Source organism: Clupea harengus, chromosome 9 (genome assembly GCF_900700415.2).
Source record: "Clupea harengus chromosome 9, Ch_v2.0.2, whole genome shotgun sequence".
NCBI classification, from domain to species: domain Eukaryota; kingdom Metazoa; phylum Chordata; class Actinopteri; order Clupeiformes; family Clupeidae; genus Clupea; species Clupea harengus.
This window is the reverse complement of record NC_045160.1, coordinates 16946431-16966575: the sequence shown is the minus strand read 5'-3', so window position 1 is coordinate 16966575 and position 20145 is coordinate 16946431. Positions and strand designations below refer to the sequence as shown.

Here is a 20145-nt window from a genome sequence, read left to right as displayed (position 1 = left end):
TAACATACAATGGCTTAACACACGTGCCCACCATCTTAAACATCATGTAACGTGTATTTCAGTATGACAGATTAAAAAAACAGAAAAAGTGCATTCTTTGGATGTTGTTAATATGAATCAAAACTCTCCTTGAATTCTTTAAACAAATCCGGATGACGGTCTTTCAGGTGCTTTGCTAAATTGGAAGTATTACCTCCTTTGGTCTGAAGAACACGGTAGCATTGTTTGCATAAGTAGGGTGACCAGACGTCCTCTTTTACCCGGACATGTACTCTTTTCGAGACTTAAAAAATGCGTCCGGCAGGGATTCCAAAAGCGTCCGGGGTTTTGCCTTGTCGGATATTTGTGTTTCTCTGGATCTTTCACAAACTAATTATTACGTAGTTTAGGAAAGCGTGTCTCCATTACATTCCAGCTTTTTGCGCGAGCTCTGACTGTAGAGAGGACTGTCATTGGTCGACCGCCTTCCCAGTGTTGCCAGATATGATAATTATCCTCCAAACTGAGCCTTTTGATACGATACGCCATTTCCAGTCTGGCAACACTGCGCACCTGGCCGCCTCCACTAGTTTCATCGTTTACAAAAGTAAATGACATCTGCATGTGAAAAACAGCTGGTATCGGCGCTCACGGTACTTCAAAAAAATGGACATCGTTGGTGTTTTGTTATTTTAGTACCGAAAGTTATCGTAAGTATCGGTTCTCGTGACATCCCTAGTCACGAGTTAGTTAGTAAGCTAAGGTGAGGGAATGAGTTAATAAGGCATGGGAACGTGATAACTAAATTGTGGCCATGCCCTTACAGACAACACAAGGCTAGTCCTGTAGGGCTAATATCACATTCCCATTCCTTACTAACCTGTGGCCACGAGTTATTGATCTTGTGGTCCTGCATTACTAACATTACTAACTGATGTGTTTCTTTAATGTAGACCCAGCCCTAAACCAACCAAGATAAACAGTAGAGCTATTTAGCTCAGACATCACACTAGTCCTCCTCAGCACAGAGAAGAACACTCCACATGAAACCAGAGCCAGGGCACAGTCTACTGAAGAAATTCAAAAAATCCTTTATTGGGACAACCTCAGTGGCACTTGATCTGCATTCCTCTGAAACTAACCAGTTCCACACATGGAAGAAGCTCAGATGCAAATCTCACATATGATGGTTTTGACTCGATTGCTGCAGAGAAACTCCTCCTTGCATAAGTCCAAGCAGTGGCAGCTCCTGAAAAAATTCTCAGGGGGGGGGGGGGGCAATTTTTTTTTATAATGATTAAGGCAACCCATTCAGTAGGTACATTAAGCAAGACAATTGTATCAATTTGTTGTTAGCTGATTAACTCATACAGCAATACCTTTTTGTCCACTAGATGGCAGCACACAACAGAAAGATTTACCCTCTAGCTACATAAGACTAAGAGTAGCTAGTTACAGGTGGAAAGCTATGGAAGAAAGTTGCATCCAGGAGCCTTCATAAGCAAAAATGGTGTGGCTTATCCCACTTTTTCCCATTTCCCATATCCCACTTTTTCATTATTCACATGTCTCAAATGTTGTATGATGTAACATAGCTTAACAGGACACATGATATGTCCAGTAACAACTTAAAGAAGGGGGCAACATATAAGTCAAAACCAACAATATTTATTCACTGATCTTGAAAGTATTGGCTTAAAAAGCAAAATAAGTCATCACATAGAAAATAACTCAGTGTTAGTGCAAGAAGCGAACATTCACACTGTGAAACCTATGAAAAGTGACAGTGGTAAATAGAAATACAGACCGCTTTAGCTAAAGCATGGAGGGGCGAGCCCTCCCGGAAGCCATAGAGAATGCATTGAGAGCCCTGTTTTGTGAAAAAAATGGGTTTAACATGAGAGTCATTAAGAGAGGTCTGGGGCGATTTCCATTTCGCCCCGAATCGCCCCAAAAAGGGGCGGGCCATTTGAAGCACGACTTTCGCCTGACTGTTGCCTGACTGGACAATGACATTCAGAGGCAGATCATATGGTCTAGTGGTAGAATCCGACAGAAAAAAAAATCTCCTTTTCCCGTTAGCAGTGCGTCGCCCCAATCGCCCTTATGGACGAGCCGCCCCTGGGTCCAAGTATGGTCCTTGCATTCCCAGATGAAATTAAACCTCTGAAGGCCACAAGACCTGGTAGCCACAGGAGGCTAATAGTTGCCTTGGCTCAATTGCACCAGACCATGATGAAGCCACAGTCCTTATTAGAGTCAGGGGAAGACTATGTTACTCAGAGTCAGGGGCAGTGAGGCTATCTGAAACATCAGCATGCCAGCAGAGATTGCCAGTTCTGACAGTCAGTCCATCAGATGGCCAATCTTCCACCTTCAACAGCTTCACCCTTATAGAAGCTGCTATTACACTCCACAAGGGTTGACTGTGACTGCTTTAGCCCATTTACAGTGAAGGTTGGGCGGTACCAAGAGAAGTGAAGGGGGGGGGGGGGGTGTCCTGTGTAATTGCATGACCATAATGTGTGTATAGCTACACACATCTACTGAATCGCAATAGCAATGCCTTTCTGTTGTCTCTCCGTCACTTCATTATCTGAAGAAGGAAATCTTTCGAGTTGTTATGCGGTTATGGCACTAACTTTGTTAGAAGGGATCATTACCTTACAAAGCCAATTCCCTACAGCTAAAGGGAACAGCTGGAAGAAGATCAGGTTTGCTTCAACCAACCAGGTGCTCCTCATCTTGGAGGGATGTGGGAGCACGAAGTCAGGTCAGTAAAAACAATATTAAAGATCATTAGGCGGGAGAAGGCGGTGCCAGAGCTCATACTGCAAACCAAACTGCTCTCATAGAAATTGAAGGCATTCCAAATGCCAGCAGATGCGGCTGACGTCGACCCAATTACCCCAAACTATTTACTCATGCCTTGCTGAGCTTCATCTCCTCAAGCCCTGTATGACTCCGGTAGCCTTTTAGAAAAGAACCGATGGAGGTGTAGCAAGTTATTGGCTGTTCACCTCTGGACTGCCTTCATCCGACACTACCTTCCAGGTTATGACAGAGTGAGCTACATATGGTGTCAGAAATGGGTTGGCTGGCTGTGAACAACTGGAAGCAGGCCTGGTGTGTGCCTATTATGAACCGTACAATATTGGTGGATCCCTGTGTGAAGGACCCCACAGATGGGCTAAGCATTAGTGTGTGGGGCATCCTTGGATGGGAGATATGTGGTGGGGGAAATGCGTGAGGGATGCCTGTGTGTGTGAACACAGGCATGCTTACCAAAGGGGAGGGCAGTGTGATGGAGTGCCATCACTATGGTTGAGCATGTGCTCTGACTGCCATACCAACAAGCCTTTGGTGTTGCAGTCAGGGTGCAGGTTTATTACCTTGTAGACCTGGGTGGGGGCGACTGCTCACTTCCTTCGCTTACAAGATAATTAGCAATGGAGGACTGATGGAAAGGAAATGCTATGAAATTCCTAAGAAATTCCTGCTCTAGCGCAAACGGATGCACCACCTTCCCAGGGAGCCTTGCACATCCTTCTGGCTTACTGCTATCTGTAGAAAATGAACAATAACTGTCTGTGACAGTGGCTGTGCCGGAACCTGTAGACATTTGGTGTTGGTTCCCTATCTAGCATGCCTGCCTCCCGTGTTAAGGGTGCGGGTTTTTTGTTAAACTCATCATTCGTTTTACAAGACGCCTTTACAAGGCATATACTTTCACCTAAACAAGTAGAGAAGGATATATTTAACTGTATTCTATATATTGCTAAACTAAACTATATATGAGGCACTTTTGAAATAATAATAATAATGATAGTAATTTTAAATCTATTACTTTAAATCATTTTGCATACTTCCAGTGTACAAACAGTGCAAGGGAGGTGTCACAGATTTTGTGTAAAATATTACTATTTTCAGATTGAGTACCTTGAAGAAAGACTTCTACACAACTTTGTGTATGTGTTAAAAATATCTTCACTATTCTTTTAAAGAAAATATGAAAAGAGGCAAATTATTGCAAATTGTGCTTCATTCTTCAACAGGACCTTTAAGACCTTCAAGAATCACCTTAACATGAAAAACATAACAGTTTCTATGCTGCTCAAAAGTCAGTAACAGTCACCAAAAGTCAGCATCAGACAACCTCCTAATGACTGAAAAGAACTCAGCACTCATGCAATGGTCTGTATTGCTGTTCTAATGGACTGGATCTCTTTTGAACGGATACTGTAATCTTACAATGTCCAGTAGATGGCAGCAGTGTACCTGGTTTTGCTGGCCTTTAGTTATATTTCCTGTCTTCAGAGTCAGCATCACTGTCTCCCTGCACACACAATTTGTCATAGGGGTCGGGTGGTTAAATGGACTTTCAGTTACATCTTTATGCACAAAACTCAGTGTTTGTATCTATTGAATATAGAACCTAATTAATCTCTGAATTTGTTAAAGTACAGAAACCCACATTATAGATGTGAATTTTGTATGATTTAGTAAAATGTGAATAAAGCTTGAATGTTATTTGATATGAAACAACAAATCTCACCTGCCAGATTCCATGGGTTTCAATACATTAATTTGTCTATAAAGGCATTTGGCCTCTTGGGTTGTGCTGGAAAACTGAATTCACAGAAAGGGAAATCTATCAGACCTATCTATCTAATAAATCTATCAGTCAGGCTTCAGTCATGTATTTATTTATGTTATTCATTAGAAATAATTATCTGACACAGACATATAACTTGAAATAATTAAACTGGTATAGGCCTTCCTTTAATAGTTTTACTTTAGCTGTTTAAAATGTACCATAATTTGTTTGGATAGTTGTTTGGGAGGTGTTGTCTGTGTTTTGCAGACAAATGTGTGAGGTCAAAGTCTGTGCTCACACCTGGTGTAGGCCTATACCAGTTTAATTATTTCAAGTTATTTCATGTCTGTGTCAGATAATTATTTCTAATGAATAACAATTAAAACAGAAATCCCACAAAACAGTTCCAAGTTCGGAGACCTATCCAACAACATCATGTAATTAAACTTTTCACTTTTCACAGGAAAAGGAGTTGGTCATCTAAAATGATATGGAGCGGCAGAACTACATAATCATCATCTATTCACTTCTACAAGAAAGACTCAGGAGGCAGAAATTAAATTTCCCATTTATTCCATGAAGGAATTATATATAAGTAAAATAGAATGAAAAGCTAATTTTAGAACACTTGAATAGACATGGGCCTTAATGTGCATAGTAACTCTTGCAGATCTGACCAGAGCCACTACAGTAGGCCAGCTGGACTTGTCTCCTGCTGTATATTCAGCTCCAGCTCCAGTTATATTAACTGGCCTGCCAGTGTGTGTCCAGTGTGCAGCCTCTACATCAGCTGGAGTGTCTTTGCTAATATGCTGGCTGGAGTCAGCCATCATGCTTGCTGTGCCGACAGCATCAAGTCCCTATGTCAGCTGGACCTAGTGTCTGTCGGTCAGTTGTACTTCCGCTGAAGTTTGGTGCGGGGAGGCCGGCTGGCATCTAGCTGCTGTCAGCTAGGCCTTCCAGAAATGTGCAGTGATTGGATGAATGCAAACCAAGGATAAGAAGCCAAGATGGCAACCAGAGTTTTCCTGAAAGATGGTGAAGATGCATCGTGTAATTACACAGTTTGACGTGTTCATTGTTCATTTGTACAAGTCACGCAAGCATAGAAGGCTTCTTGTTAAAACATACAATATGGAACAGAGGAGAAAGGCCAATGTGCAAGATGCACCACTGTGTCTGTTTGGTCTTGGCCATGCTTGGGCAATAAGACACTCCAGGCTACCTTCCAGGAAAGCTTTACTGACCACATTCACACATGTGCTGTTAAGGCCACCAGCTCCATCAACAACCTAAGTATACTGCTACAGAAACAACAGTTAAAGGGCCAGAACATTTTCCTGTAAGGCTGTCTTGCAGCCAGAGAGGGTTGCGGTTCCATCTTGTGCAGGCCATTGTGGGTTAGCCGGTTTTAAGAGACTGGAGGAGAGGTGCTCTTTACACATTACATTGTAGTGATGGGATATCCTGACTTGGCTGTTGGACATCATCCATTTGGACGTGTTTTACATGTCTGTAAAAGCACCCCCCAGGATGGCCTCATTCCATGGATTGGAAAAGTGTTTTGTGTTTATATCAACTTTCAAACATTTCATGGGGTTTCCTTTTTACTTGTAATGGGTTTCCCCAAAAGTCACCTTGCAAATTGACCCCCTCTCTTGACTGTCAGTCAGACAGCACAGATGGCAGAGAGATAGATGAGATAAAGGTAGAGATAAACATCCTATTCTATCCTATCCATCCTTCACTGGGAGCCATGGAATGTAGCTAAAACGGGTGTGACTGTGATTTCTTGGTCCTAGTTAAAAGTCTAGCTGCTGCATTTTGTACCACTTACAGTTTAAGGCATGAAAGTCCTGTCTGGAAGATATAATAATAATAATAATAATTTATTTTATTTGTAATGCACTCTTCATTCAAAAGAATCTCAGAGTGCCAACATATTAAAAACTAACTATAATAATACAATAAAATAAAAATGAATTAACATAAGCATAATAGAAAACTTTTTAAGATTTTAACATTCGATTTAACACAAGGCCAGAAATGCCTTCCTGAATAAAAATGTTTTTAGTCCAGCTTTAAAGGAGTCCAGCGTCTGCGTTGCCCTTAGGTGGTCAGGGAGGCTGTTCCATAAGCATGGCGCTGCCGAGCAAAAGGCCCGGCCGCCCATGGTGCGGAGCTTTGTTTTGGGGACGCGGAGGAGCGAGCTGTTTGAAGACCTGAGGGTGCAGGTGGAGGTTTGGGGAGTAATTAATTCTTGCAGGTAGGGAGGTGCATGCCCATTTATGCATGTATGGGTGAGTATAAGGACTTTGTAGTCAATCCGGAAAGAGACAGGGAGCCAGTGTAGTGAGTGTAATATTGGTGTTATGCAGGGGCGCAGATAGCACTGGGGACGGGAAGGACATGTCCCCCCCAGATTCATAGTGACCCCGATCCGTCCCCACCACTCTCCCTACGTAAGGCGACAATCATCAGTTAATAACTCTGCACAGCTGATTAGGCGATGTTAGGGTCCCCCCCAGTTCAAAAATCCCATCTGCACCGCTGGTGTTATGTGCTCATATTTCCGGACCCTCATCAGGATCCTGGCAGCGCTGTTTTGGATGTATATTTTGGATATAAAAGCATGGACCACCTTACAATCTTTTGTTTCACTTGAGCTATTGTCCTAAGTTGATCAAATGAAGCACTAAACACAGAATCTACTTGTCTATCAAATTTCAATACAGCATTCAGTATTCGAGAGGACACCATCAGTACTGACCACAAAGGTCCTTTCAGATAAATAAGAGGTAAACCACTCAAATGCTTTAGCTCTCAGTCAGATAGTGTTGTAATGGATTAAAAACAGCCTTCTCAGTTTAGAGATAGTTCTAAAATTAGAGGGAGAATCATGATCTAGGTTAGGCTTTTTCAGCAAAGGCTGCACCACTGCATGTTTAAAAAATGTTGGTACGACTCCTGAGACCAAAGATTTGTTTATGATTTCAAAGACATTTCTATCCACAACATGAAACACTTCTTTTATAAGGCGAGAGAGAATAAAGTGTGTAGGGCCTGTTGTGAGTGGTGGGTGAAACACCAGGTTCGAGAGGCAGGAAAGTGACAATACATTAAAAGGATCCAGAGTAGTGGAGACGTTACACATATTATCACAACCAGCGGATGGAAATCACTGGAAAGCAAGAAGGAAATTGCACAACCAGTAGGGGGGTTGATACAATTATTAATAGTGTTAAAATACCCTAGGCTTGTGGTGATTCTTTGACAGCATCCCAAACAATATCGCCATGACACCAGTTAGCATGTTAGCAACCTTGTATCAGTGCCAACTGGGCTGTTGATGGTGTTGGCAAGGATTGTTCATGCTTTTAAAGTAGGTAGCTCGTTAGACCAAAGCATCATAATACTTCTATAACTATTACATAAAGCTAGCTGGCAAACTCAAGTTCAAGTTAAAATGTCAAGCTAGTGACATATTGATGTATTATCTCTCAGGTTGTTAGGACATTTGTGGTTTGAGCAGAATATCAGGGAAGAGATAGTTGTCTTCATGCTATTTGTATTGAGACATCAGTTTCGTGGTTGTGCCACTGTGCAGTATACACCACAAGGAAGACCAGGCTCTGTCTGGCCTAATATGCTGCTCAACTGTGTTGGGACCATGGAGGGAAAACTGCAACATCTCCAAGATGGTCCAGAACATCTGCATCTGAACCTGGTCTTTGATGGCACATGTCACTCCACTTCATTCATTACCCTCTACTGGCTCTCTGTGGCTGCTCACATTAAATTCAAATCAAATGTTAATACTTGCCTACAGAGCAACAGTCACCAGATCAATGCCTGTCTCGCTGCATTCCGTTATTCAGATCTATGTTCCTTTTCACTCCAATGAATGATACTTGGCATTGCCATATCTCTGCAGCATGATCACAATCCAGACTCTTTTCACTTGTCCCACAAGCGGAAGAAGCTGCCCAATTATAAACCTGATCAATTAAGATGAGCCCTCTCTGTCTTCAAAAATCCTTTGAAGACTCATCTCTCGAATTCATTCTGATTCACTGAAGACTTATTCTTTTGATTTAACATAGCCTATTGCCCATATTATTATTACTATTATTATTATTATTAGCAGGAGTAGTCGTGTAGTAGTAGTAGTCGTGTTGTTGTTGTTGTTCTGTTATATCTTGTCAGGCCCTTGGGATCCCACACCTTTGGATAAAGTCATAAACTATGAATAAGCCTGAACGTAAACGTAGGTAGGTTATTACAAATCCCTTGGTGTAGTTCACACTGGATACCACTAGAGGCTGCCAATTGACTCCTGATACGATTTTCCACGTCCATCGGGACAAACGTTCACACAATACCAGTCTGTAAATCTGCAAATGCCGTACTGCTGCCTCCGGTGTAGTCTGATGCGCGGTTTAGACTGCTGAATATGGACTGCATGGATTAGCATGTGTTCGTGCGTGGATCCACTCTTAACTAATCTTTTTATTTTGCTTTGTTTTTTAAATGGCGGTCGAAATATACAATAGCCTACCTCTTTCCATGTGGATTGGAGAACACTGAAAGGAAACGCGAGCTTATTTTAACGGGTCTCGGGAAGTTTGTTGGATCTGCCACTGGGGATGGATTATTGTTAACATTGGATGCGTATTTAAATAATGGAGATACAGTTTTCGGATAACCCTAAGGTAGAGATATTTTTTGTACAATCATGATAAATAAGTCTCTGCTAAATCCTTCCGTAAATCAACAATCTAGGCTACTGGTAAATAGCCTATTCCTAGACTTGACCCTACGTCTCTCTTAGAAGCACATTCATGAAGCTTGCACTATGGAATTTTAGTGAGAAAGAGAGCGAAGTGGATTTCTCCAGGACTCGGAATGATCTATTTCTTAAGGAAACTGTGTCGCACCATACCGCATTCCAAAGGAATTAAAAGTTCACGAGGGTGTGTGAAATATTTGTACTAACAGATGTATTCATTTTTTTCTGAAACATTGAGAGTGGCAGTATTATTTAAAAGAATTGTCTTATATTTAAGGGTTTATTTTTAAAACTCGTTTTATTTGTACTCAATTCAACAATCGGACAAAGGTTGTTCAATTAGCGTAAAACTTTTAATCTGCTGCACCAAGAGATCAAGATTGTAATGGGAGAAGCAGCCCCGGCTCAGCCTGCGGTAGGTGGATTTGTATCCATGTTAGGTGTTGGCATGGTGGGCTCCATGCCAGGTCGTGTCAGCGGGCCTATTGCGGCCTCTCGAGGGTCCGCCGTCCCGCAGCTTCATAGTGCCATCGTTGAGCGGTTGCGTGCCCGCATCGAGCTGTGCCGACGGCATCACTCCACCTGCGAGAGCCGCTACCAGCGAGGTCAGGCGGAGACCTCGGACCGTGAACACGAGAACACCTTACACCTTCTCAACCTCGTTCATCAAAGTACGGGCAACAGAAAAATCAGGGGCAGCCGGTCGGTGGGGCAGCAGTCAACGGCAGACTACAACCGGCTGAACGGCGACCAGAGAGCCCAAAATTCAGAGACGGAGCCCAAGGTTGTAACGCGAAACTTAGTAAGTAAAACGAATCGTTTGTTTCCATAAGAGTATTATGCCCTATTTGAATGTGTGCTGGTTGCTTGGAGTCCTCATGGCAGGTGACACCACATGGATCTTTCTCCTCAGTCCTACAGTAACAGTGATGGTTGTATATGGTTGATACATGTTTCTTCCACACAATATCCTCATCTCTATTATGGATTGAAAGTAATAGAGGGCTCGCCATTGCTACTAATCAGTGGATATGTGGGGGATTATCACATAAAATGTCTTGTGGTTTGTCATGCAGTATTTTTGTAAAAGATCAGTTTTGTGACTGGTCCCTAGGTTTGTTCTGTGAAAAAAAACTTGCAAAACCCTTTATGAGAGGCTTGTAGCAGTGTCATGAAGAAGCTTTACTCTGTGCATCAGTGCACAACTTATGTCAACGTTTAAGTATCTTTGCAATCAGTCACATGGGTCTAATTAGCAACCTGCCTCTGCAGGGGTTAGGGTCCTTCATTGAGAGATTAGGAAGGGGTGTGCCTGCAGCATATAGAAACCACCGGATGTAAATTCCTTGACTGGCATAAAGTGTAATATCATCAAATGCCTCTAAGAATACAAGGCTGTTTTAGGGAAGGAGCTCTGACACAAAGCACGCATATTTCCCCACCCCCCTATCTCCCAATAAGAGTGCTATTCCCACAAATTCTTGTGGAAAATAAATGTATTTCCCCTTTGTTTATTTAGGCTCAGTTAATCAGCTCAGTTGGCCAGTGGGGAAACATCCTTCATGCTGGCCCCTGAGGAGAGGTCCTGGGAAGCACACAGACCGTGCTGGCAGGCCTGTTGTGTTGTAGTAGCAGTTTTGCAGTGTTCTGAAATATGTCCCCAAACAAGCAGGTATAACATCTGCTGTGGTTTGGACAATTTAGAGGATCTGTATTGGTGTTGTTCATTTTTTCTGGTAAGCAAGATAGATCTGTACTGAGCTAACAGACCGTCTGCTTGCTTCTTCAAAGTCAGCCATGATCCTGTAATCTAGGCTAGGAGAAGATGGTATTGTATTTGAGGCAAACCATGGCTTCTTATATTGTATTGTAAAGATACCAATCAGAATCACCCCACTGGAGATAACCATGTATGGTGTGGATTATACTCCTCATGCTTTGTAGGGCACTTCCATTTTGATTCATTTCTGCTAATCAGATTTCATGTTGTCTAACACCACCTTCCAGTCATGACATGATTTGTGTTTGCATATCTTCCTAAAAACTACAGTGCTGGATTTTGCTATAAATGTGGCCCAGTGCAGTGATTTCTTGTCCTCGGTCCAATGTCATTTTGAGGTTCTAGTTCTCCTCATCCTGGTTCTCTACATCCTGTATTAGCTGTGACCATGTTCTTTGAGCTTTCCATGGATGCAGGGAACAAAAGCCAATAGTGATAAGCATATCTTTATTCCCCCAAAATGCTGTGTGGTATTTTAAGGATTCATGTTTCTTAGTGCATGAGAATGAGAGTGACTCACACCAAAGAGAGTGCCTGAAAATAGAGCATCTGGCTCTCTGATGGACATTCATGCTGACTCACACAGAACTTGCAGTGAGAGCCATAAAATGTGAAGAGATGGGTAGAGATATATTTAGTATTCAAAAGGAGGCTATACCATACACAGTTATCACCCCAGGACACCTCTTAAGAGTTTGTCTTACAGAATGTTAAACAATACTGACAACCCCCCAAACCAGGTGTTCCTACTTCAGAAGATTGTTGGATGTCAGTTGAAAAATGCAGACATGCTTTTTAGTTGGTGTCCAAATCTGCGACACATGCATGCTATGGGTGTGCATGCATGGGAAGCAGAATACAGTGAGACTCGGTTTCTGACCAATCAGGGATGAGATGTGCATATGGAACAAAGGAATTACACACTCTTAGAGAGGAAGGTTGTTTCCTCATAAATTCTGATAATACTGTTTCACAAAAATAGAACATTTTTAAGAATAGTACATGGATAAGGATCATAATGTATACTCTTAGCTGTCTCAGTGGATGTGTTCGGCAATTGTCATGGCAGATTTCCAAAAGGACTTCAGGAAGTTGAGCAAACATCCAGTCAAATCACCCTGCTTATTGTTTCATGTCTTTCGTTGACATTACCTATTATCAAAGCTTGGGGCAAATGAGTTGCAAAGCTCTATCTTGAAAGCAAAGTCTGTCCCAGTTAGCTGTTTGAAGTGGCCAGGGACTGCGTGTAAATGTTTAGAGCCATTGAATACATTTCCTGGTCCTGTGTTTACACAGCACCAAGCCGGCCATGAAATTGCAATTGTCAGTCAGTGCCCAGGGACCAGCTTTTCCATGTGCGATAGAAAACTAAGAACAGCTATGGTCTTAATTTCAGTGTACTGACAGATCTGGGAACCTGGGGCCTGTGTGTCATCTCCTCTCACTGAAAGGTACTGAGCAAGCAGTGTTTGTCCTTCCTGAACCTGATGCCAGTGATATTACAAAGCAACGACAGGAGATACGTTACTGCCCCAGCTCTCTGCGGTCATTAAGCAGTAGATGTAAGGTTAGTCTACTGTTAGGTCGCTATCAGATGGATTAATAACGCATGTATGTTATGCTGTACTGTTGTCGCTACTATGGTAAGGATGAGTGAAAAAGATAGAAAAGAAAATACAGTAAGTCTCTCAAGTGAAAGCTTGGTGCTTTCTAATATAAGCCCACATTTAATGGCCTACACAGTTGGTATTTTAATATCCATGACTTCATATTTTTGCATAGAGAATAGGCAAAAAAAAAAGAAAGTAAATGGTGGTTCATTTGTGGTTTAAATACAGGATAAGGGCTAGTAGGGGGCAGCTTGATCTTGGCCTTATCTGGCATTGAGGTGTCATAATTAACAGTAGTCCATAGGGGAGAGGGCTCCCTTGGGTAAAGACATTTGTAAAAACCCAAGAAGCATTTGTGGACTTCAGGGAAAGGCATCTACCAAATGGTGTACTGAAAAAGCAGCATAATTGCATTGTAGATGACCTCACTCAATGTAGTGTGTGATATTAGTGATATTAGATATTACTTTGGCAGCTGACCGATGCACAGGAGAACAATGTCAAAATGTAATATTCATTAGGATGTTTTCTATTTTTGATTTGAGAATGTGATGCAAAATCATATCCAGCAGCTTACTGCATCTTTGAAAAGAGAAAGAGAAAGTATTAAAGTTAAAACCTTGGCCCCAAGATCAATTTTCCCATTCTATTGAAGGGATGAAGTTTAAGTTAACATAGCAGTTTGAGATCATTCCACATCAGTGATTTGACTACGCACAGTGGGGCATAACAGAAAACACCCACCCACCCACACACATACACATACCTCAAAGAGCATACAACAAGACAAATTCAAAAATCTTGTCAGAAGTTGGGTTTCCAGAAACTCCACTGAAATGCAGGGGCATACTGATGAAATCAAAGGCATTCCTGACTGGTGTGTTGTGGAGCTAACAGCCATTCCCCCTCACCCCCACCACTCCCAAACCCTCCTGCACGCACTTCATGTTTTATTCACAGCCTGAGAGAGAGAGAGCTTGATCTTTGAAGAAAGCTGAAATCTCCCAGCTCGCATACAGTCTGCTCCAACCAGTGGCTTTTTTCCATGGGGTAATATGGCAGTGTAGTGTCAGAGAGGAACTTGTCAAGGATTCTGACACTTACAGTCCCGTGTGGATGAAAAGGGTCCAGCTTCATCCCACTGTTTGTTCAGACTGAGCTCCAGTGCCAGCTTTTGTCTGAGAAAGCCTTGCATTGACATCTCCAGTGACCTTGATTTTGTTCCAGTCAGTTCAGCGAGTGGAGCCCAATAGAACTCTGAGATGGTGGTAGCATTTACCTCAACTGAGTTTTTAGTTAGTTTTTTCTTTTGTTTCAATTCGGTAGGGCATTCATCTTACAGTCTTTACCCCTTTTAATTCTCTGTATTGATTGAAATAAAATGTGTTTGTTGGCCCTTAAACGCAGTAGTACATTTTTTCTTAAAAACTTTAATATTAAGTGGATACAATATAATAAACTAATATTTAAAGAACTGAAGATAAAATGCTGAACCTTAACTATATTAGAATTAATCTAACTATTCAGTAAATCACTACTTAGTCAGCAGTTCTTTTTGTTTCACAACCCATGATTCTGTAAGCTCACTTCCCATTATTGGTTCCTGGTGCTTTTCTAATAATAAGTTTTTATCTGAAAACTATCCGTGATTTGTTTGCCATCTCTGATTATGAACTGTATCGCTACCTTAGTTACGGTTTCCAAAGCACACTTTTTCATCTCTTTTTATCCATTGTTGGAGAACATTGAGGTGAAATCAGAAATATAGCCTGGACCACAGATGTTTAACATTTATAACAGGGCAAGATGAGACGAGATGAGAAAATGCTCACAAAAATGACAGAGAACTCAACACTAATCTTTGGGCAGAAAAGGTGGGTGGGTGTGTCCATCATAATCGCATCTAATATACTACTGGAAATAGGGGAAACAAATTTTGCATGTGTTCACTGTATGCACGCAGGTTTGTGTAGAATCTGGGTGTATCCACACCCAATGATCTATATGTGTATATGGATCAGAGGAGTAGATTTCAAGAAACGGAGAGTGAAAAACGACAAACATTGTCTCTAAGCACAAACATAGTCCCTCAACTAATGTCACACCTGGGTAGGCTCACCTGAAACTGGATTCTTGTGGGAACTTGCATCCCTAGGTATACAGACATATGCATCACGTTTAATACAGAGCAAAGCCAGAGACATGAACAGTAAACTGATCCATGATCTTCATGGCAGCTCCCTTGGTTCTTCCAGGTGTTTCAGAAAAAAAGTTGTAAACTCAGCATTTTTAAGAACTGGTTTGAGTTTCATGGGTAATTGCTTAGTGACATGTTCCCACAGGTTGACGCCTTTCATGATAACTCAAACTAAAAGGGTTTTGTTTTTACAAGTGACTCATAGCATTTAACGGTTTTTAAGAAGTGTTCAAAGATAGTATCTAGACATTGTTTGTGTGTTAAGTTGCTTGATTGGTATGTAAGGCCAGTAGCAAATTGGAAGTGAGCTGTCTATAAATGAAGACATTCATTTGTGGGAAGTAGCCAATCAGAGTGCCTCATCTGAGCTTAACATGGTTGAGTGACAAGAAGGATCAGGACTTTAACTGAAAAGGCCTCCGACTTCAAGCCCTCCTTCCCCCCATATACAAACACTTTCCTTCTCTGTCCTGTGACCCCCCCTAGTCCCAGGAAACTGGAGAGTGCACTCCTGAAGTCATTGACAATAAAAAAGAATCAGAAGAAGAAAACTTTCACCGGAATGGGTCAGATGAAAGGGGTGGGGGTGGCTCATTAGATCAGAGTTCAACGTTGTTTACGTTACAGCTCAGGATATTTCTCCTAGTCTGCAGCCAATCTGCCTGGGTTCCCAGGCTTTGCAGAATGCACCATACTGAAAAGAAGCTGAAATGCTCTTTTTTCACTTCTCTCTCCCTTTTCCCCCCTTCTCCCCCTCCCAACCTCTTCTTCTCTCAGGGACTTGTTTTTCTCTCTGAATGTCTCTCTGGCTGTCTGTACAGTCAGGCTCATAGCTCAGCTCTAATAGTCATTTGGTTATTTTCTTGACTAACCTCAGGAACTTGGCCTATAGTTAATGTAGTAATCCCTTCATTCAGAGTGTATTTAGCTTAGCCACTATTTGTGCTGATCTGGAACTTGGAAGAATCCATTGCATCCATTTTCATTCTGGATATATCTTATGGCGGTCCACTGACATCAATCTGTGCCTAGGATGGAGTGGGTTTGGGTAGAAGTGGAAAGAAATGTTGTCCTATTGTTAGTTTGTCTTTTCTGTGTCATACCAGCTGCCCTGAATCATGCCTCCTGCTATGTTTGAGGGGAATTTAGTACGTCAGTAACCATATTAATATATCATGGTCATACACTCTAGGACGTGTATCAATAAATATGCAGATACCAGACTTCACTTTTCAGTAGAGTAGTAGATGTTAGAGCAGATGTAGCATTATTAAGGTATTGTGCATTCCATGGTGTAAATGCATCAAATGATTCCACTTAGATTTCTCACTGTTCAGTCAACAGCTGCAAACCCATCTAAGCGGTGTTCTGCCTCCTTGCCCATGGCCTTCATAGACATAACCTACCAACCGAACTGCAGCTGGAAGTTTTTATTGTGCCTGCATGACCCTTCTCTGTTGCTGCTGTTCTTGCAGTTTAAGAGTGTGTGGAGGTGCTAATAAACAGCTGTTTATGCTCAGCGAGGCATGTGAATGCCTGTTTCCTTCCAGCTTGTTATTTTCCATGTCTTTCCAAGGGGAGCTATTAGTTCATGTCAGTTCCCTCAAGAAAAAGCAAGTTGATAGCTGTTCAGATTACACACTAACTTTTCCCCATTGTCCTGCTTTTGGGTTGTTTTCAAAAAATAGAGCCAAGCTGCGTTCCCATTGCTGGCTGTAGAATTGTGCCATTGCCAAAAAGACAACAACAGAAATGTCTGACTTGGAAAGGAATGCTGACTCAAGCTCGTTTACTGTGGAAATAAAGTAGACGTTGCGGACAAATTTACGAAGGGTGTTTAGCCTGTGTTTTTGTGGTCAACATCTAAGCCTTAAAGGAAAACTTCGGAACTTTTGAACCTGGCCCTATTTTTAGATATTTTTGGGTCCCAAATTTTACTAGGGACACTTAATGATCAAAATGTGTATAATATTGAGTTACAACGCAAACAAAAAAAAGGAAAATGGCTATACATATGGGGCGCCGTTTGTAAAATGTTGCACGTTCGAAAATCCTGCTCAGTTTTGCTACATTTAGCATTTTCATATGGAACAAAAAGCACGACAATATTCGAATGTCACTTTTTCAAGCATTTAGAGAGAAATTCATGTAAATTCATGCGATAACTTTTCCAAGGATATTTTTTGGCAGTAACACAAAGTTGTTAAATAATATAAATATTTCATCTAAATGTTAATGTTAAATGTAAATGTTAAATGTAAATGTAAATGTTAAATATAAACGTAAATGTTCGATGTTATATATAAATGTTAAATATAAGTGTTAAATGTAAATGTTAAATGTAAATACAAATATCAAATGCTAAATGTAAATGTTAAATGTTAAATGTAAATGTAAATGTTAAATGTAAATGTAAATGTTCAGTCTACATGTCAGACTTGACGACAGAACATTAGAATATTTACGGTAATTCATAGCTTTCAGTAACACTACCAGGGATACCTTGCGGGCAAAATGTGTCGACCAACAGTGGACATCGTCGAGCAGTGCAACCTACTCAATTACGATCGCCATCAAACACAGATCATACCACAATAGCCAGACAGAGATATCTAGAAAAAACCTGTGAACCTGTGATCCCTTTACTGCACCCGCTGATATTTGTATTTCTGTAACGTCGTAGAAGTCCCTGCCTGAGCTCCAGTTTGGAGATATTTACATATATCTAATAGAAAATCCGTCCCCCTACACACCTCAAAAACTGAAAGCCTACCAAAAGCACAGATAGTAATTTAATTTTCAGAAGGGGATGGGTTAATAACGATGTCGTCTGGAAGGTGAAAACTAATAAACATCTTCATTATCAGAGCAAAGATGATTGCCATGTAATAGCTAGCTACCAGCTAGCGAGCTACATGCTGTTAGCTAGCAACCTTTAGCCTACCCAACACTGTTCTTTATCATTTTACACAATTTCCTGGTTAACACAAGTACAACCACCTGGTCTGGCGAATGACAACTGAAATTATCTTCCCAAGTATTTTCTACTGGCATTGTAGTATTACCAGTTGGATGACAAAATACAATAGCCTAGTTGCTTAGGTACTTGTCGCAATCTCAGAGCAGAAACCGGGTAATCCAATTTTAATCGTGTTGATGCTTTGTTTCTTGACTTTATTTCTTGATCTATTCCCGTTTTAGGTAGTTATTCTGATGAATGAGGCGACCAAAACAGGGTTAATGCTTTTATTGCAAGCTCCAAAAAGAAGGCTAGCTTACTGCCCGCCTGAGAAAAGTTGACCCAGAAGACGTCTACAATCAGCTGGAAACAGCCGGGCTTGTCTCCTCGCCGATTTGAACAGCCAACCGAGCAACAACTGTCTGGCATTTTACTACCTATGTCAGACAATTTTAAAGCGGATATATTAAATAATCTTGAATGAAAGATGGTCAGTTCCAGTATAAATTCCAGTGGTAGACAGCTGTGGAGTGTATTTTCTTGCCCGCAAGCTGGTAATTCTGACGTGACGTGAAAACTATGAAAGCCAATTACCGTAAATATTGTAAGGTTCAGTCTTCAAATCTGACATGTAGACTGAACATTTAACATTTACATTTACATTTAACATTTACATTTAACATTTACATTTAGCATTTACATTTAACATTTACATTTAACATTTATATATAACATTGAACATTTACGTTTATATTTAACATTTACATTTACATTTAACATTTACATTTATATTTAACATTTACATTTATATTTAACATTTACATTTAGATGAAACATTTATATTATTCAACAACTTTGTGTTACTGCCAAAAAATATCCTTGGAAAAGTTATCGCATGAATTTACATGAATTTCTCTCTAAATGCTTGAAAAAGTGACATTCGAATATTGTCGTGCTTTTTGTTCCATATGAAAATGCTAAATGTAGCAAAACTGAGCAGGATTTTCGAACGTGCAACATTTTACAAACGGCGCCCCAATGGAATCGTATGAGGCAAGCGTTTGCGTCAAAGTTTTCGCCACTGACAGGCTCATAAATGTTATTATAAGTGTCTGACAACATGGAAAGGATCCCTAAGGAGATACATCTGCGTCTGTTTACCTCAATAACTGTAAAGAAACTAGAAAAACATTCAGTGCCTGTAGGCGATAACCTTGGTGGAGGTCTGTTTTCTAACATTTACAAAAGGTGAGGTAATCGACTACAGGCAATGAATTGTTTGCTACGTCAGAGCCCAGAAGAAGAGACAGATAAAACTAGTGATGCTCTGATTGATCGGCCGATATTGGTAAAAATAGCTTGATCGGCGAACCCCAAAAGTGGCGATAAAAAAAAACGATCACATGACGTAAATTAATTGCGCGACTTTTTCCACCTGCATGCACGGAAAATGGGCACTCAACAGCAGAGCGGAGCTTGGCAGTGGCAAGCAACATGAGTTCTCCCGTTTGGAAGTTTTAATTAGCTAGTTAGTTTAATTTCTACAAATGGTGCATATAAATCTATCAGCTAAATATCCCCCTATATTTAGCTGATAGATTCCCAAAAGGATCTGTATGAAGGTTATGAAATAGGTGCCAATCGCCACAGACTGTCCGGTAAGAACAGATAATGTCAAAGTTCCAATGATGAAGTAAGAACGGTATTTATTTTCCACACACACACACTCGCAAGACATGAATTGGTAGGATGAATATGAATGACTGATGACCGTGGTATCTACAGAAATGATAAATAACAAGACCTACAGATATGAACAATTATATATACAACAAATATTTACACACATGAAGAATATTACGGCTATAACATGAAGGTGGATCTGTCCCTTTAACTCCATGCTGCGTTACGGTGAACATTCCATTTACCCGTTAACAACGGTAACCATTTGAAATAGCGCAATAACTAAATGATGTAAACAATAATAATAATGAAACAGTGAATGATTAAAACCCTACATGAACTAATATCTATACTATATACTGTTGACATGAAACAGACTAACCGTTGGTTGAAAGTGTCAGCCTTTTAAACAGTGCGAACTCTGCTAGATTATAGATAAAAGATTACCATTCCCCTGCCATTCTGTGATCGGCAGTGATCGGCCGATCATGATTTTGGTGATCGGTAATCGGTGATCGGCCCCAAAAATGCTGATCGGAGCATCTCTAGAT

The 20145-nt window shown here is 40.9% G+C and overlaps 1 protein-coding gene across 2 annotated transcripts in view; it reads left to right on the top strand.

Moving 5' to 3' along the window:
* The first annotated feature begins 8960 nt into the window (after positions 1-8960).
* Positions 8961-20145, top strand: part of zmp:0000001236 (mastermind-like protein 2) — a 34798-nt gene continuing 23613 nt past the window's right edge. For both annotated transcript variants that reach the window (XM_012824015.3, XM_031573690.2), the window contains exon 1: positions 8961-10167. In XM_012824015.3, coding sequence (XP_012679469.2) covers positions 9751-10167 — 417 coding nt within the window. In that variant the 5' untranslated portion in view covers positions 8961-9750. The remainder of the gene's footprint in view (positions 10168-20145) is intronic.